This window comes from Penicillium riverlandense (assembly GCF_028828495.1).
Source record: "Penicillium riverlandense strain IBT 135883 chromosome Unknown utg000007l_segment0_segment0, whole genome shotgun sequence".
NCBI classification, from domain to species: domain Eukaryota; kingdom Fungi; phylum Ascomycota; class Eurotiomycetes; order Eurotiales; family Aspergillaceae; genus Penicillium; species Penicillium riverlandense.
Window position 1 is genome coordinate 3,004,783 of NW_026643198.1, and position 23,519 is coordinate 3,028,301.

The following is a 23,519-nucleotide window of genomic DNA, read 5'->3' on the forward strand; positions in this document are numbered from 1 at the left end:
AAGTGTGAGCGATGCAAGAAGGAATGTCTCAAGGTTAGCTCCTGTTCCAATGCTCTGAATTTCAGTTAAAAGAGGCCCATCCCTGACTCCTCGACAGTGTGATGAAACTCGCCCAAAATGTCGCCGTTGCAACAATGCCGGCATCGAGTGCCCTGGCTACAACCAGCTTCGCAAGTTTATTGATCAAGGCGCAATGCTTAGACGCCGTTATGCTCCTTATCAAGGTTCCGTTCCAACCAATGCCAAGGTTTCTAGGTCAATGGATAGAGAAGATGCAACATCAAGCCCTCTGAGTGGTTTCTCATCATGGTGTCTTTCCACTGACCAAAAGACGAATTCAACCGCCAAGCAAAACCAAGCTGATTTCGGAAAAGTGGAAACCTCGTTGCCTCTTCAAATCGGTAACACAACCCGGAAAGCCAGCTCGAAGATTGGACCAGGAACCAGGGAGGCTAGATCAGGAAAAACCCAGTCTCGCGGCTTTCCTCCACCCCAACATCCCCCTGATTGCGAGCCTAACGGTGTGTCGACTTTTACTGATGGAGAAAATGAGTCCACGATAGCGACCAACTATAGCCCAGAGTCATCGAATATTTCCGCCGGGAATCTATCCACACTGGGAAGTCCAAGGAATCTCGAACAGGCCGGGCCTCGGGGGTATTCTGCAGTATATTCCTCGGAAACCCTACCATACCAAAAGGAACAAGATTGTTCCAACAGTGTGTTTTCGAATCCGATAGAGGGGACGGCACACGAATTTTCTTTCTTAATTCGGCATTTTACCGATGTAATAGGGCCTTGGTACGTATGTACGACGCCTTGAGTCTGGACAGTGCTCACCAAAGCAGGCTGGACCTGTCGGATTCTAATAGATTTTTCTCGGTCCATGTGCCCATTCGTGCGATTGATAACTCTGCCTTGAAATATTCAATGGCAGCTATCACTGCAAAGCACTTAGGGCGGACCAAGAGCGCCAACCCGGAAAGACAAGGAGAGACACCTACATCATCCATGTCAGAAAGCGCGGGCTCTAATGCTCATCGGATTGATTGGCTCCTAAAAGGAACGAACTATTACCATATGGCCATATCGGAGATCAGCCGAATAACCTCGGGAACTTTACCCTTCTCCGGCTCTGGCACGAACATATCGGTGATAGAGGCAGTCAACCGGTGGATGAGTTCTAATCTTGTTCAAGTTCGACTGAATGGGACAACTGAAAGTCTGCATGATGTTGCTTTTGTGCGGAACACAGAGGAGCTACTTGCAACGCTTGTTCTTCTAACGACATATGAACTGATGGACACCAATGCGAATGAATGGTCATGGTAAGCTGCTTTTCTAAAAGACCGACCGATCACAATCTTACAGTTCTGACTAGGCACCTATCTGGGATCCGTCCCTTGTTTGAAAATATCTCCCAATCCGATACTATGACAGACATCATATTTTCTCACGGCATTCGAGCCGCTTTCTGGAATTTTGCCCGTCTAGATTTCTTCGGTGCCTATTTCCCTCGCTCCCCGACTCAGCTAAACCCGGAAAATCTGTCTCTTTGGCGCTCTGCCGGGATATCCATCAATGATGAGGGCCAGTTTCAAATCTGTCCTCTAAGGGAGGGGGGTCTGGTCAAAGAGGATCAGGCAGCCAATGGTATCCTGTGGCTTGTTCTCAAGATAATGAACCTCTTGGCGAAAGTGAAACGAGCTCAGCTGGCGCAATTGGTCGGACCATCCAATCTTGATTTGCCCGGCTCTCAAGGAAATATTACCGCTGGTCAAACCATAGACCCTGACTCTAACACATGGCTTCAGCTTTGTTTTGATCTCCAGGTCTGGTTTGAGACATTGCCAGAAACATTTCGTCCGTCTGTACAAATATACTCTCCGAAGGACATATCAAAGCCGAATGACGCGAAGTCCACGCCATTTCCTGAGATATTTTTTGGGCTTCCGACCTGTGCTGCTGCGATCCAGCATTATCACTTTGGCCGAATCGCACTTTTGCTCAACCAACCCACAGACACCATCAATACCGTAAGCGTCTCCTTCGATCGGCTTCATGGGTACCGCGAAGTCTCCAAAGAAGTCGACCATCACAGTCGCGAGATATGTGGTATCGCTATGGGCTGCCCTCATAGTGCGGTACGGCTGTCCATGATACCCGTCTTATTTGCTGTAGGCAATTGTCTGGAGGATGTAGGGGAGCGTCAGATAATCTTCGACCTTTTTCGAGGAGTAGAAACGGATTTAGGATGGGCAACCGACTACGCTATCCTGCGATTACAGCAAGTCTGGGCTAGGTGACACCTGGGATGAGCAAAAATTCTTCAGCGTTCTATACGTCTGCTAAACAGAATACCGTTTAATACTACTTTTAATTGTCGTTGCCCAGCTTAATTCAGATATGTGTTTGTTTACGTGTTGTGGGTATATTGTTATACTAAACTTCATGAAGAAGTTTGCTAGAAAGAAAAGTGGCAGAGTGGTTAAAAGGCCCTCAAGTTTCTCATCACATTCTTCTGTTGCTGGTAAGTACGACATTGCCCTATGGTACAAGGTGTGTTTAAAACGATCTGATGAAGCGAAGATCTCAAATCTGAGGAAAGAAATCATCCAGGATTGAAAAAGGTATTAGAGAATAGACAAAAAGTGATCTGTTTATTTGATCCGCCACAGGTAAAATGTCAAACCCAGTTGCCTTTAGTACATAGTATTGTGTTAAGGAGTCTGGATCACTTTCAGAAAATTGAAGTATTTGCGATAGAAGAGTGGCTGGAAATTTTTGGGGCCTGTACGGATTATCTACATAAGAAAGTACGAATAACACATAGCGTTAATGATAGACAAGTTCTTAGTACGCAATCGCAAAGAATTATTCAATGGCCCGGAAAAATGGAGTAAGCAAAGGAGAGACATTGACATGTGTCCATCAATTGATCACTCCGAGAACCGAAAACCCTCTCGACGTGACATGTCTGCAACTTCAGAGCCATGAAGTGGTTTTGGCATCATAGTAACAGTGTGGAACTGGGGCTGTCAACCATTTCGGTGAAACCTTATCATCTGCCAAATTGAGCACTGGTTTAAGCAAGTCGAATGTGCCCCAGTCTCCTTTGAGCGTCGTCGTGAATTGCGAGCCAGGAGAATACAAATCGGGCCAAACTTTGTTCCAGCCGTTCAAAACAACCTGCAAAAGTTCTAGGACAAACATTGATGAGTCCATAGGTTCCCATTCAAATTTCTTGTCGACCTTTTGCACCACCTCGGGAGGGTACAAGCCAATTTCGGGGCTCAAGGGATATGCTGCGGCGGCGGCCAGGGAGGCAAAGACATGGTACGAACCACCATTTCGCGCACGGTCACGAAGACTCATCAAAGTCCCAAGGGCTCCGATTAGCCCCGTCACCATGTCGGGAATAGGGAGCGAAGGAAGAACACTTGTACCATCTGTATAGCCCATCGACCGCCCGGTTACATAGGAGCATCCTGAGGCAGCATCTCCAGTCTGCTGCCACCCAGGTCGGCTAGAGAATGGGCCATCTGGTCCATAGCAATTCTCCTCGACATAAATAATACCCTTATTTCTTTTACCCGCGATTTCGAGGAGGTTAGGGAGACTCAATCCCTTGCTGGCGATCACTCCAGGGCGGTAACCTTGCACAAAGACGTCGGCATCATGGATGAGGCTTAACAGGGTCGCAAGGTCTTCTTCTTTTGTAAGATCAATGTCGATCGTTCGAACGCCCGTATTTAATGTGAGTTGAAGAGACTGGACCACATATGGTTAGGTCCGCGGTATCCCCAGGCACAGCCAATAAGTGAAGGCAAGACTTGCAGACTTACATTGAAATCAGGGAGGCGGCTGCAATTCACACGAATGACGTCTGCTCCAAGGGCTGCTAGAGTGGTCCCTACAACTGGCCCAGCAATGACTCGAACCAGCTCGACCACCTTGATGCCCGCCAATGGACGCTTGTCGGTGGAAATGTTCGGAATGGGTGTAGGTGGTGTAGGGATGGCGTGGGACTGGAGCTTGTAGTTGATCAATGGATGGCGTGAGAGCTGCTTGCTCATCTGAGTCGCCCGCCAACCCTCTGGAGAATAACATGTGTTTCCACAGAGGCCAAGCTTGAGATTTGTCATTTCCAGCTCATCCGCGGTGAACTTTTGGACGTGTTTGCTGATAAGATCATAGGCATCTTTTGATGTCTCGCATGGTGTCTCAGGATCTATTCCAATTGCCCGAAGAACCGGTTCTGCATTCAGAGATCCGTGGAGCTGATACCACACCCCGGGCGTTTTCGTGGCATAGTTTCCGGTAGCGCGCATGCGAAGCGGGGTTGCAAATGCCCCCTTTTCAAAATCGGTTTTGTATAGTTCACCAAGCTTTCCCGCCTTCGTGATCTCGGCAAGGTTCATCCCGTTCCATTTGACGAACCCGACAGTGCCTAGCCAAAAGGCAGCATGGTCTGTGTTAATGATCACACGACGGTCCGGCTGCTTCCCATCTCTTTCATCGAGCAGTTCATTGGCAACAATCCCGCACATGGCATGCAAAGCAGCAGCAAAGGCGGGGGCCTTGATCGGTCCTGGAACTATCGGTTCCGCACCACCTTCAAAGGTAACTTGGTCGGAAATGTTCGGATCCGCAGTAAAGCCTGGGGTATCCTGGGCTAAAATCTTAAATATGCGTCGAGCATCATTAGGAATTGCAAGAAAGTCACAATCCACGAAGGATCCGGGACCGTAGGTTTCAGGGCTTGGAATTGTCTGGTGCATCTTCAAGTCGTTGTGTCAATCAAGGAACGTAGAGAAGACAACCTTGTAAGAGAAGCGATAAAACTTTGCGTGCGTAACAAAGCTTGCAGTTGATAGAGCATTTATATGAAAGGCTCCCAAAGGGATACACAAACTTGGAAGGCACCCACATTGCCAAAATTGATTCTTTCTTGTTTAAGAAATAATGGCCGAGGTTCGAAAGCTACACCGGATCTCTGTCTTCATTTGAAATTACCCAGGTAGGTAGGTAGGTGAGACTAAAATGGCTTCTCTGGAAACACGTAAGTGGGGAAGTGGATCTCAGTTTGCTGCTTCCTTGGCAACTTACACAATAAGCCCTTTCATTGGAAGGTATATTTTTAACTGGTTATTGAGGCCTGTGCCGTCGTCATTTTTGAACACCGAAGCGATCCCCCAGCCGGGGGGGGGGAAGGAGGTGTGGGGTTCGAAAAAAAGTGTATGGGGAATGGCTTACTTGGCTCTTTGCTGTTTGAGCAATGGGGTATCTGTAACCTCGAATGAGAACAAAAGCTTCTTGAATGGGATACTTCATTTAATTCTCGAGCGAGAGGAGCTGCTTTGGTACAAGCGTTGTTCACAAAAATTGACCTTCATATTTGTGTCGTTGACAATAATAAATCCGACGCGGCATGGTTTCTGACACAATGATCGCACTAAGCTTTTGGGATTTTCTAGCTTTGTTACCTGATCAAGGTTAAGGTATGTATTGATTTGGTGGATTTCCTTAGTTTCCATTCATGGATAATGCCTATTTGGGTATTGCCATTTTCGGTTATTACCGGGAATGGTAATAGTGCGGGATGGTCATGACAGTTTTAGCCAGTTCCACCCAAATGAACGCAACCAAGTTATTGACCTTGTTTTTAACCGGCTATTGGATTATGCAGGCCAAACTCCCTTCCCTCCCTTTCTATTTGGCTGCCCATCGACCTCGTGGGCCACATCTTCTTGCAACGAGCTGTTTTCAATGGTCCTCTGATCCACTCCCTTATTAGTCTTCATTGTAAGAAATAAATAAATCAATTCGATCTTTGATTATCGCCAATCATAATCAAGCGACCTGGAAGGATAGCTAGTGCAGCCGGGCTGACGCCCGGCGCCCACGTGACAGATTTTGGCCTTAGAGATAGGGCTTCGCGATGGTTGGGGGCAGAACTCCTATAGTCTAGATTTTACCTCATATAACACACTCGTTATTCGATTATAATAAGACGTTCGATTGCTTCATTATTCTATTCGCTCGCAGCATTCGGCTCAGTGCCAGCCAGAATTCCCTGGTTCTCCCGTCGGTCTGTCAGTCCTGACCTGACGCGCCACTGTGCAACACTTCCCTCCACTAGTTAGCCATTTCCGAGATACAATCATGTACGGAGTAATTATTAGTGCTTAAAGCCAGTGCTAGATTCTGCCAACCATTCGTCGCGTTCATCGCAGTGAAAACGAGCTCGCGTAGTTGACAGATAGTTCACTAACTACTGAATCCCTGCCCCTTTAGTAGTCTAAGCCACACACAGCTTTTATTAACAGCCACCTCCTCTCCGGCTTACTACTATACACCTAATAAATCACTTCCATCCTCTCAGAGCAGAGTAGTGATTCCCACATTGCCAAACACTTCTAGCCAGACGCCATAGCCCAAGCTTACTCACGGAACATATCCGTCCACCTCCTTCCTGATGGCTCAGCCTCCTTTCCAAGGCGCCGGACCCAACCAAGTCAGGGCTTATTTGGCCGATCTCCTTATTCACAAACATGATGCCTCCTCTGAAACCGCGAAATCTATCGCCGATCTATGGCAGCTAGGCCAAGGACGCGACCTGCGCCAGGCAGACATGACAAGTTTCATTAATATATTTGGGGAGCCAACGGGTCGGTATCTGTATCGAACTGTGAGAGAAGATTTCCAAGCCGAGTGGCGGGCCTCTATCTTGGGCGTTACCAACTTTTGGGCTTTTTATATTGCGTGCGTTGCTGCTGTCCTCTTCCTTATCCGAGCGGCTTCCGTTCGCTCAGGTGTGCAGGTGAAGCAAAGCCTAGCACTCGCGGTCTTTTGTGGGCCGCTAATCATGATCAGTGGGATTTTGGAGATCAATCACTGGGGCAATACCTTTCATTTCATAATGTCTTCTTTAGGTGTTGTTATGACTTTTTGTGCGATAATATACGTTCTTGAGACCTCGGGTACACCGTCGGGGGCGACAGCGAAGCAAGACAAGGATAGCAATGATAAGAATAAATAAACTACTTTTCTCTCTTATGCTTTCGCGAACGAATTCAACTAAACAACCATATAATGCTGATACGTATAAACGTTATCATCGGTCTGTCCGCTAGTCTTGTTCAATTCAGTCAATCGATAACACCACTAATACTGACCATATCACCTAGCGCTAGAGAATAGTTGCTGCTATGGTCACCTCATATTCAGCGTCTTTAATCCCTAGCTAGACTTCGTCCTCCCTCATGAGGCTAGATAGCATTGTGAAGGACACTGTATCTGCCATCGTTTCCTTCACTTCCCTATTTGCTTCGCAAAGTTCTCGCCCCTAGGAGACTGGCTATCAAGATTCCAAACGATGTGAGCGACTTTCTCGTGGGGTTCATCTTGATATGCAATGGTCAAGCTTGAGTGCTGTTGTGACACAACCCACACAATGCGTTCCTCAGCCGACGGTACAACGTTGAAGGAATCAAAGTGGCCTTTGAGCGTCCCTGTCCAGTAATTATCACCGTAATGCCGATATAGATCTCACGGTAATATAACCAGTACTATAATCAAGGCAGAATAGCTGAGTGAATAGTAGATAAATGAATATAGTATCAAAGTATGGATTTCGGTGTCCTAAGCTATGAACCTTCTTTAAAGATATACCGGCTGGTTCAAGTCATATTTACCACCAATAGATAGCTGAGGAACCTGCGAGTACTTAGACTGCAGCAGATTCCTAGTATTTTGCAGGACCTATCCAAAAAGATTGAGGTTAGCGAATTATCAACCATACTAATATGATCATTGTAGGCCATTCTCACCTGCACATAACTCTGGCGCGGATGGGCCCTCATGGTGTGGATGAAAGCCCACGACATTGCGCCTGGGTATACTTGTCAGCAGACACACCTTTCAAATTGGGAAGCCATCCGATCCAAGCACTCACCTGTCGCAAGACCCTGCATACTCGTATCGGCCGATGTCTGATCATCCGCACACCCACTAAACATCCACACATCCTTGCCCTCATTACGCCAATCCTCGACGAAATTCTCATCCGCGAGTCCATTCTCATCAGAGGGCGCATCCGGGTGCTGGAATTTACGCAGCAGGGACGTTCCGCGCCCAATCAGCGCCTCGACATCGTGGACCTTGTCAATGGAGAATCCGCCGTGGAGCAGACCCGATGCCTCCCTAGCTAGCGACAGACCCTCTTTGACGTTGCCCATCATGTTCACCCGGCCCTCGGCGTCGGGCTTGAACACGTAGGGCAGTTCCACTGCTGAGCCGGAGTGGCAGCAGTCGAAGAGGATCGTTAAGCGGCATCGCGGGTTCATGGGGGAGACGATCACTTTGTGTAGCTTTGCGGGGGGTGAGTGAGTGATTCCTGGGTAGATATGCGCTAACATACCGTGTCGCTCGTAATCTGTCCATTCTGTTCGAAGTCAACGGGACAGATAGTGTCATCGAAGCTGAGCGATGCATGTCAGCGCAGGACGTCGTGGCTGAACGAGGAATCATTCCATACCCAGAATCTCGATCCCCATCCGGATCTCGCACTTGGCCTGTTTGTGTACCATCACGTCAGAACATCCACTGCACAAGGGTCACCCAGTAAATAAAGACCGCTAGCTAGGTAGCATACTCCCATGGCCCGAATACGACAACCACACCGAGTCGCCCGGATTATTGCCCGTAACCAGCCACCGAAAGGCAGCCAGCATATTGGCGCCCGTGGGGAAGAATGGCGTGCCGCGATTCTGCGGCGCATCGGTCAAGATAACCATTTCTCGCGGGTCTGGGGAGAAACCACGTTCGCGAACCAGGTATTCGCGCACGTTCATGGCATCATTTATGCAGCCGTTTAGCTGGTGCTTGGAACCGGTGTAGTTGATGCCGATCAGGAGGGCCTTCTTGCGGGACATTTTGGAGGGAGAGGATAGCTGAGAATTTCTGCTGTTTGGTTGTTTCAGTCACAAAAAAAAATATGGAGACGAGATAAATAGGGGGTCAGATAATGCACGATAATATGAGGGGTACACTAAGCCTCACTTGGCTTAAATAAGCTTTTTGGCACACCTACTTCTATTCATAGCAACACATCTCCCGAAGTATGTAACGAAAAGGTCATGTCATCATTTATGGTCATTAAGATATGGAAAAACACATCGGCCAAATGCCCGGAGCACTACGTAACCCATTCATCTGAAACCCCCAGCCGGAAAGAAGCGAGGACCCGCGAAGCCGTGGGCGATGATGCTTTGGATGTCAATATTGCCGTCGCTGCGGGGGCTCCATAGTTTGATGAGAATGAATCGGCCAGATCTAGAAGAGAGGTCAGTATGCTGGCCAGGAAAAAAAGCGCAGATAAATACATACGGTGGAGGATCAAACTTGATGCTGACCATGCTCTTCTCGCGCTCGATAAAGAAACGTGCGTGCGGTTTCAAAACCTCGGGACTTGAGAAATTGCTGTCATGTGCCGCATCTGGAGCCGGGGCAGGGGGAGGCGGCGGGACGGGGTCGATGAGGCTCGGGCCCTGGCGACGTCTCTGGAGCTCGCGTTCTTCGGCAGAATATTGACGGCGCATGGACCCGATGCGACGTCGAAGCTCCAGGCGGCGGCGGGTAAACGTGCTTAGGTTACTGCTGTGTCCATCCTCCTCGTCATCATCACTCTCGCTCTCATCGCTGTCGGAACACATGAAATCGGACGACTGGTCGGCTTGGTTCATCCTCTCGATTTCGGAAAGGGGCAGGACCGTGAGATCCTCGTTTGCTTCGGGTTCCAAAAAGCCAGTCTCCTCCGAATTCTCGTCGTATTCCGTTGTTACACGGAATTCTGCCTGCGGGTCGTTGGCCTCCCGGCCGGTAGCAGGAAGCTCAGGGTCCGACGCGGACGAGTCAGGGCCCATCAGCACCGTGCGCTCGAGGGATTGGAGAGGGGATCGATATGCGGTAAGATACTCCTGGGAGGGCTGCATGCCGCTTCGACGGTTTCGACGCCGCCGTCGAGTGTTGGAGTACTGAATCTGGTACTCTGCCGTGCGCGCGAGCAGTTCATCCGACGTCATCGACACAAATACCATGCCTTCTTGGATTCTAGGTCAAAGTTCGTCAACACTTGTTAGAAAGTCAGATGACCAGAAAGAAACGTACGGAGCATCAAACCCGGTTCTGGGAGCCTTGATGACGATTTTCTTCAAGCAGAAGGGCGCCTCGCCGCGGTGACGTAGAACTAGATTGCATCGGTCCGATTTGGTACAGTAGACCGACTGGTCACTTCGCAGCACATTCTCTGGCAGGGAACTGTCCCCATCTGGGTCATACATCCCGCCGTCACAGCTGGCAATCTCCATCTTCAGCGCTCCCGGAACCACCTGGCCGAACTGGCCGTAGTTGAAGCCCCGCAGTCCCTCCCGGTTATCGTCTGCATCGAGTTTGCGGCGTTTCAGTCTCCCTCGGCCATCACGGCTCGTGTGAGTCGACTGTGGGATCAGCGATGGCGATCTGGGCTGGGATACCCCCTCATCGAGAAGGGAAGCGAAGTCAGGAGGGTCCCGATGTCGTTGACGGTCCTCTGGTCGAACACGACGCCGAAAGCCCCGGCCACTGGATCGTGGTTCCATCTCCTGGGTGGTCGGGCTTGATGACGAAGGTGAGGAGCGTTCGGAGCGGAGCTGATCGTGCCAGAGGTTGCGGATTCGTTCTGCGGGGTTGCTGAATTCAAACTGTTGGATCTGTCGGTCAACTGCCGCACGAGCCTGCTCGAAGTTGCTTCGATCGCGGGTTCGGTCAAGATGATGCTCCTCTTGGTTCAGCGTCTCCAGGGCTCGGGTGGTATTGTAGGTGCTGGTTCGGTTACGCTCCGAGTTCACCAAATTCCGAAGGTGTTGCAGACGGAGAACACTGGGGGGCAGTGGTCGCTCGTTAGAGCCCCGAGATGGACGGCGGGACGAAGCAGGGGGGTAATCGTAATTGCCCGACTTTCGCGGTGTTCGTTAGCCAGGAGGGTTAGTTAGTGGGGCGATGATGCAACAACCTACCATGCTTCAGGGCCCAAACGGAAGGACCAGGGGGGTAGGCTATCAAAGGTGGATTTAGGGAGACAATCAAGAGATATAGAAGCAGAAAGAGCCCAGAACGGGCACAAGGTTGTCTGGTAGGAGGGGGAAGGCAGGAGACGGCCACACGTGATGATTAAGTTAAGCTGATTAAGTTGGGCATCATCGGCAGCTTAGCTCCTTGCTCAACCTTGGGTTCCTTCTCCCAAACGCAATCTAGAAGACACCATGGCGGACCCAGAAAACGCCGAGCAGTCCATCAGCGCTGGTACGCTCCGTCACTTTGGATCAACACCTCCCACTGACTCTTGTGCCATGAATAGCTGAGATTGCGCTCTACGACCGACAGATCCGACTGTGGGGAGTTTCCGCGCAAAAGAAGTGAGCACTGCTAACTTTGTTTTCTTCCTCAAACTAACCTCCCACCCCCAGGATCGGAGCTGCCAAGATCCTCCTGATCAGCGTGAAAGCGCTCGCGAACGAAGTAGCCAAGAACCTCGTGCTGGCGGGCATCGGCTCGCTGACCATCATCGACCATGAAATTGTCAAGGAGGATGACCTGTCCGCGCAATTCTTCGTGTCGGAGGAGCATGTCGGGCAGAACGTCAGTCCCTCCCTCTTACTCGCATGAAGATCAATCCAGTACTGACAGCCCGACACAGCGCGCGCAAGCAGCCGGGCCCCAAATCCACAAGATGAACCCACGGGTAGACCTCCAAATCGACACGGACGATGTCAAGACAAAAGCACCCGAGTTCTTCGCCCAGTTCGACGTGACCATCGCCACCGACCTCGACTTCATGACCTACAACTCCATCAACACCGCCTGCCGCGTCGCCCAAAAGCCCTTCTACGCCGCAGGCCTGCACGGGTTCTATGGCTATGTCTTCGCCGACCTGATAACCCACGACTTCGTGATCGAGCGCGCCAAATCCAACGTGCCGCCTCAACAACAAGAAACGCCCACCCGCAGCGTCGTAGACATCACCACCAAGAAAGAAAACGACAAGACCATTGAGCTGATCACCAAGCGCGAGACATACTCCCCCTTACTCCTGGCCAACACATCCCCCCTCCCCGAAGAATTCACGCGCAACTCCCGGCGCCGCAAGCAAGTAACCCCCTCCTAAGCTGCCTGCGCGCACTCTGGGAATTCCAAAAACAAGGCTCCGGCGCCCTCCCGACCTTCTCGCAGACCGAACTCGCCGAATTCACCAAGCTCTCGCGCGAAGCGCACCACTTCCTCAAGCTCGACCCGGAAACGCTGGACGCGGAGTTCCTGCGCAAGTTCCTGCAGAATCTCGGCGGCGAGCTGAGTCCCGTCGCGGCGTTTATGGGCGGGGCCCTGGCGCAGGACGTGATCAATGTTCTCTCCGCGAGGGAGCAGCCGCTGCAGAATCTACTGCTTTTCGACGGTGATCGCTCCATTGGCCCTATTTATTCGTTGCATCCGTTCTTCCCGCCGGAGATGGAGGCCCTGGCTGCTGTGCCGCCGGTGGCTAATCCCATTCCGTTGGATGCGGACGTTGTGCCGCCTACTACCATTGCATGATTGTCGTGTCGGAAGTGGGTGGTGCCTTTTCCTTGGTTCGAGCTGAACAAGCCACGGTGTATTTGCATTTTCTTTTCTTTGTTTCACCGGTTCTGCCATCATCCCTTCTATGGGGGGAAGGGCTCAATTAATGCCGTCATGTCATGTCTTTTCTCGCCCGTGTACGATAGAGCTCGATACGTATCTACTGCCTGCAAAATCAGAAATTGGATCTTAGAAGATCCAGTATGAGCTGTCATTCAGCATCACCATACCCGCAAGATCATGTTCAAGTAGACTCAATTCTATCAAAGGTGAGTAAGTAGTTCTTAAATAAGAGCGCGCCCAGACCAGAAAGAAGAAGAGAAAATAGATAAATTGTCACTCTGAGAACAATTTTTGTAGTAAAAAACATTCAAGAAAGCGGCGACAAGGTCGGGTGGATATATTATGATGAGAACGCATTTTCAATCAGTCTCTCTGGAAACGTCTCACTCCTTAATGAGCTGATTCTCCTCATCAGTCGCCTTCTTCGGGCCCATCTGGTGCTCGCCCGAGCCACTGGGGACATCATCATCCTCGTGCTCATCGTCGGAGATGAGACCATGCAGCTCGAAGGTCTCGGCGTCGTGGATCTGCTGCGCCTCGGAGGCAGATCGTGCCCGGCCGTTCATGTACGATTTGCGGGCGTGGTGGCCTGGCGCGCCAGTACCGGTCTGGTCTTCTTGGTTGGGCCAGGCGTGGGTGGCGTAGATGTGGAGGAGGACGTTGACGACTTTGTGGAGCGGTTAGTATCTGATACAGGCTTTGGGGGCAGTTTGGACCGTACAGAGGAAGAGGATGAATGCGATGCTGTACAGGATAAGCACGTAGGAGACGTGCGTGATGCCGGCGTCGCTGAGGAGTTTCATTTGCTCTTCTGTGGCGCCCATGAAGAGGAAGCCTGAAGCGTACAGCAGCTGCGGGATTTCATTAGCTCGATTTTCAAGAAACCAAGGTGGAACGACATACGAAGGGGGGAAGGTATTGGAAGCTGTTCGTCTCCGATGCATCTGTGGCGCTGACCGAGGGCTTGTCCTTCAGCACGAAGGAGATCTCAATGATTCGTGTGATCCCGGCCGCCATCAAGGTGTATCCGAAGATCGAGTGGATCATGGTACTGATCATCAGGCTCTGCGGGTGCGCAGACATGGCGTAGCCGGTCATCAAGATGACCAGGGCAGGGATCAGGTTCCGCTTGGGCCGGCCGTTGCGGCTGCGACTCAGCCACATGCCCAGCAGACCCGCGCACCACCAGACGATCCCCATGGTCGTATGCTGGAGATCATTGTGGACCCACGCACTACCCCAGCGGTGCTCGGTGAAGGTATTGACGCAACCCCACGCAGCGATAATCAACGAATCGAAGAACTCCTGGCTGCGTCCCGTCCGACGCAACCAGAACTGGCCGACGAGCAGCAGAATGGTCAAGAGAATCCCATACGCAATGAACGCGCTGCCCATGATAAAATGAGCAAGGCACTGTCCGAGATGATCCCCGCGACAGAAGCCCAGCGCCGCAATCCCACCAAAGAGCATCTGCGTCCAGCTGACAACGGGCATCGCCTTGCCGAGAATCCCATGCGCCAGAACAAAGATCCACCGGATGCGCGCCTGTCCAGCCCGCTTCAGGTGCATCTTCAGATACACACCCAGCACGACCTGCACCACCAGCATCAACATCAACCAGTTTGCGAAGGAGGCGTGGGCGTTATGCGAGTATTGGCGGCCGCCGTGGGCGTGGCCGAGGAAGTAGGCGACCACTGCGATGACGGTGCCGACGATTTGGACGGGAACGTGCCACCGGGAGCGCACGATCTGGAAGAGCAGGAGCATTAGAGGGACTTATCCGGAGGAGGCCGTGCGGAAGTGAGGTCCCAACTTACGCCAAGCACCATGCCGAACGGGAAGATGAGCCCGAACGTGAGACCCATCAAGATCATGTGCGTCCATAGTGTCGTGTCCTATCGGATTCAATCTGGTTAACTTGGGTGTGTTTCTTTTTCTGTCTGGTATTGTTTGGAGGGGACGGATGCGGAGTGCAGGAGGAGGGGAGGAAAACGCGTACGATAGGATCCTCCGACATGGCGCCGCCCTCGGGGACGTTCTCATGGCCACCATGTGCGAGGGTCGAGCCGAAAAGACAGAAAAGGGCCAGTAATGACCCGTAGTAGTCGAGTCGGGCCATCGTGAGTGAGATGGTGGGTGAATAGGGAGGGGGAGGGAGATGAGAGAGTGAAAAAGAAGGGGAAGAAAGAAAAGAATCGCGGCACTGACTCCTCCCTCCGGCTTTGGTCGGGGATCCACCCTCAAATGGGTATACTTCCAGGCTGGACAATCGTCCACCACAAGGTTGAATGAGAGAAGGATAGATGGGAGAATGAAACCAATTAACAAAAAAGTATATTTCAGAGAATCCAAGACTCCCGGAATCAATCCTGAACATTTGAACCTGGAATGAATTCCATTGTGCTTATTAAGCTTATCCCCTGGCCGTTGATTGGTACTGAACTATTGACTGCCGAAACAGGAAGCCCCATCCATCAACCATCACTCACTCACTCAGTCACTCTCACCATGAAAGAACAGAACCTGGTCAGACAGATAAACACACCCCTCCTGATGATTTCCAATCTAACAACCCACCCAGGAAATCCTCCGTGCCTCAATCACCGATCTCGAAACCCAGACGGCCCACCTGGAAGCCGAGCTGGCTGAGATCACCTCCGAATTGTATGTACCTCAAGACACTACACACAGACATATCCAGCAGAGCCGGGACCAAACACTTACTATCTACTAAATAGAAAGAATGACCCAAATACTACGGTCCAACAGCACATCCGTCTGCTGCACGAGTACAACGAGATCAAGGATGTCGGGCAGGGACTGATGGGTATGATTGCTGATGCGCGCGGAGTGCGGGTAGTTGATGTGCATCGGGAGTTCGGCGTTGGGGAGAAGGACTGAGTTGAGAGTTTGTTATGCTTCTGCGAGTAGGAGCAATGCTCTTCTTTGTTTCTGTTTGCTCTTATCGAATTCCGGCGTTACGCGATGGGTACATGGAACTGGGAATTACATACTCGGGCCAGAGTTCATGAAGGCTACTCTCGGTGTAAAACTTTGGATAAATTTTTCTAATCATTGTATTTCTTTTAGTGGAGAGAAGAGCATGCAAGCATGATATCCTCATAACAGCATAGGAAAGCCAAGCCGGAGCAACTCCCTTCACTCCCGATAGACTCGGATCTATTCAACACCAAGAGGAGACGGGAAAATATGGGAAGAGAGGAAAGAAGCAAGAAAAAGAGGACAGGAGCGGACAGATATAATTAATGCATACATCGAATGGAGAGGGTAAGGTGAGGTCAAAATAGAAGCCGTAGATATACGAGATGAGATGGGTGGATGCTCTTTGGTGGTATGAAACCAAAGAGAGGAGAAGAGGGGGGAGAAGGGGTATAAGATGATTAGATCCAAAAAAAGAAACAAAAAGGAAAGGGAGGAAGAAACCGCTGGTAACACAACAAATACAACCAAAAATTAATGCGTCTTCCCCAGACTCTGGAGATTGACCAGCTCGTAGTACCGGCCTTTATTCTTCAGCAGCTCGTGGTGGGTGCCGCTCTCCACGATCTTGCCCTGGTCAAAAACATAGATAATATCAGCCTTTTGGATGGTGCTGAGTCTGTGCGCGACGGCAATAGTGGTACGGCCACGGGCTGCAGCATCCAAGGCAGCCTGGACGACCTTCTCAGACTCCGAGTCCAGAGCCGAGGTAGCTTCATCCAGAAGAAGAATCTTGGGGTTGCGTAGGAGGGCACGCGCGATAGCGACGCGTTGCTTCTGGCCGCCGGAAAGCATGCCGCCTTTGCTGCCAACCACCGTGTTGAAGCCGTCGGGGAGAGACATGATGAAGTCGTAGATGTTGGCGTCTTTGCAGGACTGGACGAGGGCTTCTTCGGGAACATCCTCGGCGTCTGTGCCCAGCAGGATGTTCTCCTTGATGGTACCCTGGTACAGGGTTGGCTCCTGGCTGACGAGAGACAGGTGGCTGCGGTACGAGTTGACGTTGAGGTCGGCGATGTTCTTGCCGTCGACGTAGACGCCGCCGGAGAGGGCGTCGTAGAATCGCTCCAGGAGGGCAATGGTTGTGCTCTTGCCGCATCCGCTGGGTCCGACTAGGGCGATGTATTGGCCGGGCTGGACGCTCAGGTTCAGACCGCGCAGGACGGGTTGTTCGGGCCGAGTCGGGTAGCGGAAGTGCACGTCGCGGAACTCGATGACACCGTTGACGGTGTCGAGCTGCTCGCCCTCGTCGGACCAGGTGTCGATGGCAGGGCGGCGGTCGAATAACTTCCTAAACTCGGCGGCGGCGTTCTTGGCCTTGCCCATGTCCGGAGAGAACGAGAACACTGTCCCCGCGGACTGCGCACCAAACAGAATTTCACTGAAGCAGACGAAGAACTGGAAGGTGGAGTATTCGTGTTTTCCGAGCAATGTACCGCCATACCAGAATCCCAGAGCAACGCAGAAGAACACCAGCGCTTGGGACATGGAATACAGCGTCGACGACTTGATGACCGACATAAGACTCGAGTGAGCCTGGTCCTCAAGCTGGCCGTGATACACCGCCCAAACATCTGCCTCGCGCGTGAGAGAAGCCACAGTGCGGATGGCCGAGGTGGCTTCGCAGGCATAGCTGGCAGACCCTTCATAGGCCGCCTTGGAGCGCCGCTGAAACGCAGCGAGCATGTAAAACCGGTAGAAGCCACAGGCAAGAAGGACGGGAACGACCGAAATGCAAACCAGAGCCAGTTTCCACCCAAAGGAGAGGGAGATGACCATCGCTGCGATGAGGGTTGTGGAGGTCATCAGGATTGTACCGAGCGTCTGTCCGCTGATACCAGATAGATGCTTCGTCTCTGTCGAAAGGAAAGACGTCAAGGCACCAGTGCTGTTTTCCTCTTTATCGAAGAAGTTGATATCCTGACGAAGCATGGTCCGGAATGCCTGGCTGCGCGCTTTGCGGATAAGTCGCTCAGAGCTAAAGGCAAAGGCAATGCCGTGGATCGAGAAGGTAAAGAACTGGACAATGCCAACAACCAGGAACATCAACGACCAAAAGTCGGCTTGGGACCGCAGCTTCGCGGACATAGTCAAGGGCAGAGACAGTGCGCTGATCGCGTGGGCGTACAAGAAAGCCTGAGCGGGCTGGCCACCGCCGGCCAGGATGGAGAAAAAGAGACCGACAACCATATACTTCCACTCTTCCTTGTTAAAAGAGGCGATAAACTTGATCAGAGTCCACAAGGAGTAATTGTGGCGAGCCTCTGAGCCCCTCTTCGAGAGAATAACACTCGAAACCGACTTGCGAGTCTCGGTGCGTCTGAAATCCTCCTCGGGGAGAAGAGTCTCTTCATCTTTCAACACACTCGCGCCACTGGCGACAGACTTGACGCGCGACATCTGCCTCTTGGTGATGGCGGTCTCGTCGTCCTCGTCCGAAGACTCCTCAGCTAACGCATCAGCCTCCTTCTCCTCGTTGATGCGTTGCGCCTCCACCAGCTTGTGGTAGGGACCAGCTTTCTCGACCAAGTCGTCGTGAGTACCCTGCTCGACAATCTGTCCGTTGACAAAGACCACAATGTTGTGCGCGGATTTGATGGTGGACAGGCGGTGCGCAATTACGATCGTAGTGCGACCCTCGGCGGCCTTGTCGAGTGCCGCCTGGACAACACCCTCTGACTTCGTATCCAGGGCTGATGTGGCTTCGTCCAGCAGCAAGATCTTGGGGTCGCTCACAACCGCGCGAGCAATGGCAATACGCTGCTTCTGGCCACCAGACAGCAAGAAACCCCGCTGACCGACGTTGGTCTCATATCCTTCGGGAAGACCCATGATGAACTCGTGGGCATTAGCCATCTTGGCCGCATCCTCGATGCGCTCTCGGACTTTCTCCTCCGACTCTTCCTCAAATCGAGTTCCGATAAGACCGTGGCGAATGTTTTGATAGATGGTAGTTCCGAAAAGCACCGGCTCCTGGCTGACAAGCGAAACCTGCTGGCGCAGCCAACGCAAGTTCAGTTCCTGAATATCATGGCCATCCAGCAACACCGTGCCACCAACAGGCAGGTAAAAACGCTCGACCAGGCCGACTATCGTGCTCTTTCCTGAACCAGAGGGTCCGACCAGCGCCGTGGTCTTTCCAGCGGGGATCGACAGCGAGACATCCTGCATGACAGTCACCTCCGGACGAGAGGGATAGATGTGCTTGACGTTGCGGAACTCAATATCACCCTCGACATGCTCGAGAGTCATGCCCTCGTCCGTAGTCGGGTCCACCGGCGACGCGCGGTCAATCGTGCTGAAGATCTTCGCCGCAGCAGCCACCGCACTCGTAAAGGCCTGTCCGTTCGGACTGACATTTCCCAAACTAAAGGAGCCAATGAGGATAGCCATGAGAATCGTCAGGACCTGGCCCACGTCGACCTTCTGGTCGACCAAGAACCGCGAGCCCATCCAGAAACCCAAACCGTAGTTGAGGAACATGATACCAAACATGGCGCCCACCATCACGCCCAGAGCCATCTGCAGACGCATGCCCCACCGTTCGGCGACCTGCAGATGCGCTTCATACTGCTTGGCGAGCTTATCCTGGGTGCCAAATGCGGTCGCGTTCCGAATGGAACTGATCACCTCCTCGGCAACCGTTCCACCGGCACCGGTGCTCTCCAGCGAGAGCTTGCTGAACTTGATGATGAAGCGGGAACCACCGCCCATGATGAGCACCAGCGCCACAATAGTCGAGGTACAGATGCCCGCCAGAGGGGCATATTTGACGTAGGCGACCACAAAGGCCGTCACGAACGTGGCCACGGCGGTCAGGGTCAGGCCGACCTTTTCGGACACGCCGTCCTGGATCAGGTTGGTGTCGGCGGTGATGCGGGTGGTAACCTCGCCGGCGCCCAGCTTGTCAAAGTAGGCAATGTTCTGGCGCAGAATCGCTTCGAGGTAGTGCTCGCGGATCTTCTGGGTGACATGCTCGCCGGTATAGATGAAGCCGACGGTGCTGATATAGACGGTGACGAACTCTGCAATGCCCAAATACACAAAGTACAAGACATTCTTCGTGAGCTCGTGGTAGAAGGCCTCGTAGGAGGTATGGTTGAGCGCGATGGCCTTGAAACTGGTCGCCAGGGATCCGAAGAGAATGGTGAAGAGGGGCAAGGCCGCGCCGGCCGCAATGGCGCAAATGGCGCTCACCACGAGGATGAGGATGTCCATGTGTGAGGCATAGCGATAGAGGCCGAACCATGAGATCTTCACGACGGGCGCATCCAGCTGTTTCTTCAGGATGGCCTTTTCGTGTTCGGGGAGGTGGGCAAAGGCCGCATCGTCGTCGATCGTCAGGGCGGCCTTGGAGGTTTGTTCTTTTTCCTTGCCGTTGGCCGAGAGGGTCGAATCGGAGTCGGGGGTCTGGTCGCGCGGTTTCTCCTCCGACTCTGGTGCAGTCACAGTCTCCACCACCTTCTCGACGGAGGCAGTACCTTCCTCCGGCTGCTGCATTTTTGTTGTTGAATAAGCGACGACGCGACAAGAGGATGCGGGTCACTTCTTCACCGGGTGGAGCTACTCCATCTAGTTTTGGCGACAGGTGAGTTGAGTTGAAAGAAAAGAAGGAAACAGGACAAACAGGATCCAAGGGAGTCCAGGGATTATCAGCCAGCCAAATTAATGATAAGCAGGCAGGAATCTCGGAGAACAAATGTACCCGAGATCAATCATTCGGAGGGCCTAGCTTCCGGGACACTATGCATGCACAGACCGTGGAACTAGGTCGAACCCTTCCCGATCGATCTATATTCCTGGGATTGTAGTTTCTAGATACTAGTACTCTAGTCCGACGCGTAGGTAGCTACGGTAGGTATATCTCCTCGAGGAGGGACCTGTAGGTACACCACATTCCGGCGCAAGGGCATGCCAGGGACCGCCCTTCCTTGGGATGTGCGACATGTTCGGCATGAAAGCACGGCCGTGGTGAAACACCCGGGACACGTAATCCCACTAGTACCTAATTCACGATGACTCTTCGGTTAGGCGACCAGATGGAAGTTTTCAACAGCCCTTTTGCCTCTGGGAGCTTAGCGCCGGGTTTGGCCAGCAGCCGAGCCAGGCTGCACTAATTATTAATTAATCACGGACACGACGTGAGCTATGCCGGATTTGGGTAATGTAAAAGCACGACAGGGAGAGGGTTTCTTTTTCGCAGCGTGCGGACCGATATTTGACTCCGGTCGGTATCGTAGGGGTCATGAAGGGAGGGAGAGCCTCATGGCAGGGAATACCTAGTACTGGCGGATGCCTGGATCATAAAAGTGATGCCTGAATAAATTATCCTGCCTCAGGCACCCATTTTCTCATCACATGACCGCTCAAGCGAAGCCAAGCCCCAGCCGCACACAAACCACCCGAACTCCCGACAACTTCTTCCCCATCCACCAGCTCGCCATCGCGACATACTTCAAGATGCCGGTACGTGCTGGTCACCATATCGAACGCCCTGCGAGATACTAATTCACCCCGTCTAGAGCCACAAGTCCTTCCGCACCAAGCAAAAGATTGCCAAAGCCCAGCGCCAGAACCGGCCCATCCCCCAGTGGATTCGCCTGCGCACCGGCAACACCATCAGGTAAATCCTCCTGCTGCAAAATACCCCTGTTCCTCGCGGTGGATATGAACGGATCGATCGGGCTACAACAGATTAGCTGGTTGGGGAGGGAGACAGGAGTTGGGGAATGCAGATGAAAATGAAGATGGAACCCAACGAGGAACAAAAATTGCCGGATCATCCAGACACAGCCAAACTAACAACCTCTTCTTCTCACAGATACAACGCTAAGCGGCGACACTGGCGCAAGACCCGCCTGAACATCTAAATTCGAAACTTCTTACTCGAATTATTCCCGCTCCTCCGGTCCTCGGCTCGTTTCGATACCTCTGTTTCTGCGATGTGCTTCGATTCGATTCTCTCGAAGTCGTGATGCGATGCGATGTGATGTGATGTGATGTGATGCTGCTTTTTTTTTCCGTGGCTTGGTTGCTCTAGTCGATGAAACTACGTCAAGTTCGGTCGGGAAAATTCTTGTGATGCGATGTCTATTGTCAACTGCCTCGTTCTTCATGGACGACTGATACTACATCTTTGGGCTTGATGCAGTTAAGCATTATGTTGTCTTCGCTGGTGGAATGGTGGTGTTGGAGCGGCGAGGAATGATGTTCTGCCTAAAGTCAAAAAATCTGATGGAATCGAATTGAATGTCCTTTTGTCTTGCATTCCTTCTCTTCTTTTTTACTTTCTTCGTTTCGTAAGCTCTGTCGGATGACGGAGATAGTTGCCTACTATGCTCTACGACTACATACACTGCACTACGACACACCACGGACTATGGTTGAGCAATGACTTCATCGTCCCTTCATGCAGCTAGACAGAACTCGTTGCCGGGGACAGATGGACTTCTTTTTTTATCCATGAGGGCAGAGAGCAACTATCACTGTGATCTGTCACTGTGATCCGCCTTGAAAATACCGAGCAATGGTTCCCCAGTAAGTCAAGCGTCGATCGGTAGATGAAAAACACAAAGAGCGAGAAAAGAGAGAGAAAAAAGCGGCTGACCCTAACGCCATCGGGCTCTTTCACCCGCGAGTCACAACATGATCAGAACATTTCTTCGAACTGCAGGCAAGGGAATCACAAATCGTAAATGTGTGGAGCGAAGGAGAGGGGTGAAGAAGAGAGATTTAGCGACTAGCAAGAATAAGTTAGTTAGCAGCGGCATCTTCAAGAATGACAGGGCAAGAAAGAAAGACATACTCCTCCGCCCACTCGTTCTCGCGCCGGATCTGGTCCTCCTCCTCGGGCGTAAAGTCGTTCTGGATGTTGAAGGTCTTGCGGATCTCCTCGGGCGACTTGCCCTTGATCATGTTAGCGACGGTCTTGCAGCCGACATCAAGGAGAGCCTTGATATCAAGGTAGTTGGCAGCCTGGTGGGCGGGGTAGTATGTTAGCACGGCGAACAAAACCGGAGGGGTGGTAGGAAGGTAGGGAACAATACCAAGATGATCTCAAACAGCATCTCCTGGTCGACCTGCATGAACTTCTGGTCCCACTCATCGATATCGGTCGTCTTGCGGCGGTTGTCGTCCTCGTCGCCCACGGTCGGGGGGTCGTTCTTGTGGTGGTCGCACCACTCGATGACCTTCTTCAGGACGGCCTCGTTGACCTATTCACGACGTCAGCGGCTGCTGATCGGAGACACAGAGAGAAAAAGAACTGACATTGGGGATGGGAATCGCCTCGCCGGAGTCGCCGAGATCTTCGAGCATGTTCTTGATCAGGACGGAGCGTTCGGCCACGGCGCGCTCTGGTGGGGGTCTGGGTTAGTGCAGGCACCTTCAAGGAGGGTAAAGTCCAATCAGCAACTTACCGACCGTGAGGTCTACGCCATCGGAGCTGGTGAGAATGATGGAGGTCATGTTGCTGTTATGTGGAGGTGACTGGGTCAGGTCAGCGTCTGTGGAGGGGACAGCCGGAGGGGCGAAGTGTGGTGGGACTGACGGTGAGGTTATGGCAGAAAGGGGGAGAGAGTATCTGAAATAGTTGACGGACAAGTCTGGGGGGGATCGATATGGATGGAGAAGGAGAAGGGTGAGTCGAAGGGAGGTGTCGGTCGTTAGTAGCAGGTGGCCCCCAGAACGAAGAGGCGGAGGCTGTTAGTCAGTGACGAGGCTCTGCGCAAACGGTCAGTAGTTCCCACGGTGTGATGCTGCCTAGTCAAAGGAGGTAACTATGACTGGATCATTATGATTAGGCA

The 23,519-nt window shown here is 52.1% G+C and overlaps 10 protein-coding genes across 10 annotated transcripts; 4 read left to right on the plus strand and 6 right to left on the minus strand.

Moving 5' to 3' along the window:
* Positions 1-930: 930 nt before the first annotated feature.
* Positions 931-2,306, plus strand: N7474_008796 (uncharacterized protein; the record flags this gene model as incomplete). The annotated part of the gene is made up of 2 exons (XM_057200206.1): positions 931-1,328; positions 1,382-2,306. The coding sequence occupies 2 exons, from the start codon at positions 931-933 to the stop codon at positions 2,304-2,306; spliced, it is 1,323 nt and encodes a 440-aa protein (XP_057050907.1).
* A 679-nt stretch (positions 2,307-2,985) lies between these two features.
* On the minus strand, positions 2,986-4,781 carry N7474_008797 (alpha methylacyl-CoA racemase; the record flags this gene model as incomplete). Its single annotated transcript, XM_057200207.1, has 2 exons — positions 2,986-3,771; positions 3,846-4,781. The coding sequence occupies 2 exons, from the start codon at positions 4,779-4,781 to the stop codon at positions 2,986-2,988; spliced, it is 1,722 nt and encodes a 573-aa protein (XP_057050908.1).
* A 2,533-nt stretch (positions 4,782-7,314) lies between these two features.
* N7474_008798 (caspase family protein) lies at positions 7,315-8,936 on the minus strand (the record flags this gene model as incomplete). The annotated part of the gene is made up of 7 exons (XM_057200208.1): positions 7,315-7,514; positions 7,698-7,764; positions 7,833-7,894; positions 7,958-8,372; positions 8,423-8,483; positions 8,540-8,576; positions 8,657-8,936. 7 exons carry the CDS (start codon positions 8,934-8,936, stop codon positions 7,315-7,317), a joined length of 1,122 nt encoding a protein of 373 aa, XP_057050909.1.
* Positions 8,937-9,212: 276 nt separating this feature from the next.
* N7474_008799 (uncharacterized protein) lies at positions 9,213-11,060 on the minus strand (the record flags this gene model as incomplete). Its single annotated transcript, XM_057200209.1, has 4 exons — positions 9,213-9,336; positions 9,391-10,113; positions 10,171-10,997; positions 11,058-11,060. 4 exons carry the CDS (start codon positions 11,058-11,060, stop codon positions 9,213-9,215), a joined length of 1,677 nt encoding a protein of 558 aa, XP_057050910.1.
* A 243-nt stretch (positions 11,061-11,303) lies between these two features.
* Positions 11,304-12,627, plus strand: N7474_008800 (E1 ubiquitin-activating protein AOS1; the record flags this gene model as incomplete). The annotated part of the gene is made up of 5 exons (XM_057200210.1): positions 11,304-11,343; positions 11,399-11,456; positions 11,508-11,679; positions 11,738-12,190; positions 12,271-12,627. 5 exons carry the CDS (start codon positions 11,304-11,306, stop codon positions 12,625-12,627), a joined length of 1,080 nt encoding a protein of 359 aa, XP_057050911.1.
* A 470-nt stretch (positions 12,628-13,097) lies between these two features.
* N7474_008801 (Ytp1 family protein) lies at positions 13,098-14,833 on the minus strand (the record flags this gene model as incomplete). Its single annotated transcript, XM_057200211.1, has 5 exons — positions 13,098-13,381; positions 13,436-13,565; positions 13,618-14,463; positions 14,532-14,609; positions 14,714-14,833. The coding sequence occupies 5 exons, from the start codon at positions 14,831-14,833 to the stop codon at positions 13,098-13,100; spliced, it is 1,458 nt and encodes a 485-aa protein (XP_057050912.1).
* A 389-nt stretch (positions 14,834-15,222) lies between these two features.
* Positions 15,223-15,615, plus strand: N7474_008802 (SWI5/SAE3 family protein; the record flags this gene model as incomplete). The annotated part of the gene is made up of 3 exons (XM_057200212.1): positions 15,223-15,240; positions 15,296-15,378; positions 15,453-15,615. 3 exons carry the CDS (start codon positions 15,223-15,225, stop codon positions 15,613-15,615), a joined length of 264 nt encoding a protein of 87 aa, XP_057050913.1.
* A 573-nt stretch (positions 15,616-16,188) lies between these two features.
* On the minus strand, positions 16,189-20,214 carry mdr1 (ABC multidrug transporter Mdr1; the record flags this gene model as incomplete). The annotated part of the gene is made up of 1 exon (XM_057200213.1): positions 16,189-20,214. The coding sequence occupies one exon, from the start codon at positions 20,212-20,214 to the stop codon at positions 16,189-16,191; it is 4,026 nt and encodes a 1,341-aa protein (XP_057050914.1).
* Positions 20,215-21,072: 858 nt separating this feature from the next.
* N7474_008804 (60S ribosomal eL39 domain-containing protein) lies at positions 21,073-21,584 on the plus strand (the record flags this gene model as incomplete). Its single annotated transcript, XM_057200214.1, has 3 exons — positions 21,073-21,180; positions 21,237-21,337; positions 21,536-21,584. The coding sequence occupies 3 exons, from the start codon at positions 21,073-21,075 to the stop codon at positions 21,582-21,584; spliced, it is 258 nt and encodes an 85-aa protein (XP_057050915.1).
* Positions 21,585-22,446: 862 nt separating this feature from the next.
* On the minus strand, positions 22,447-23,181 carry skpA (SCF ubiquitin ligase subunit skpA; the record flags this gene model as incomplete). The annotated part of the gene is made up of 5 exons (XM_057200215.1): positions 22,447-22,453; positions 22,520-22,689; positions 22,761-22,928; positions 22,984-23,069; positions 23,133-23,181. 5 exons carry the CDS (start codon positions 23,179-23,181, stop codon positions 22,447-22,449), a joined length of 480 nt encoding a protein of 159 aa, XP_057050916.1.
* Positions 23,182-23,519: the final 338 nt, after the last annotated feature.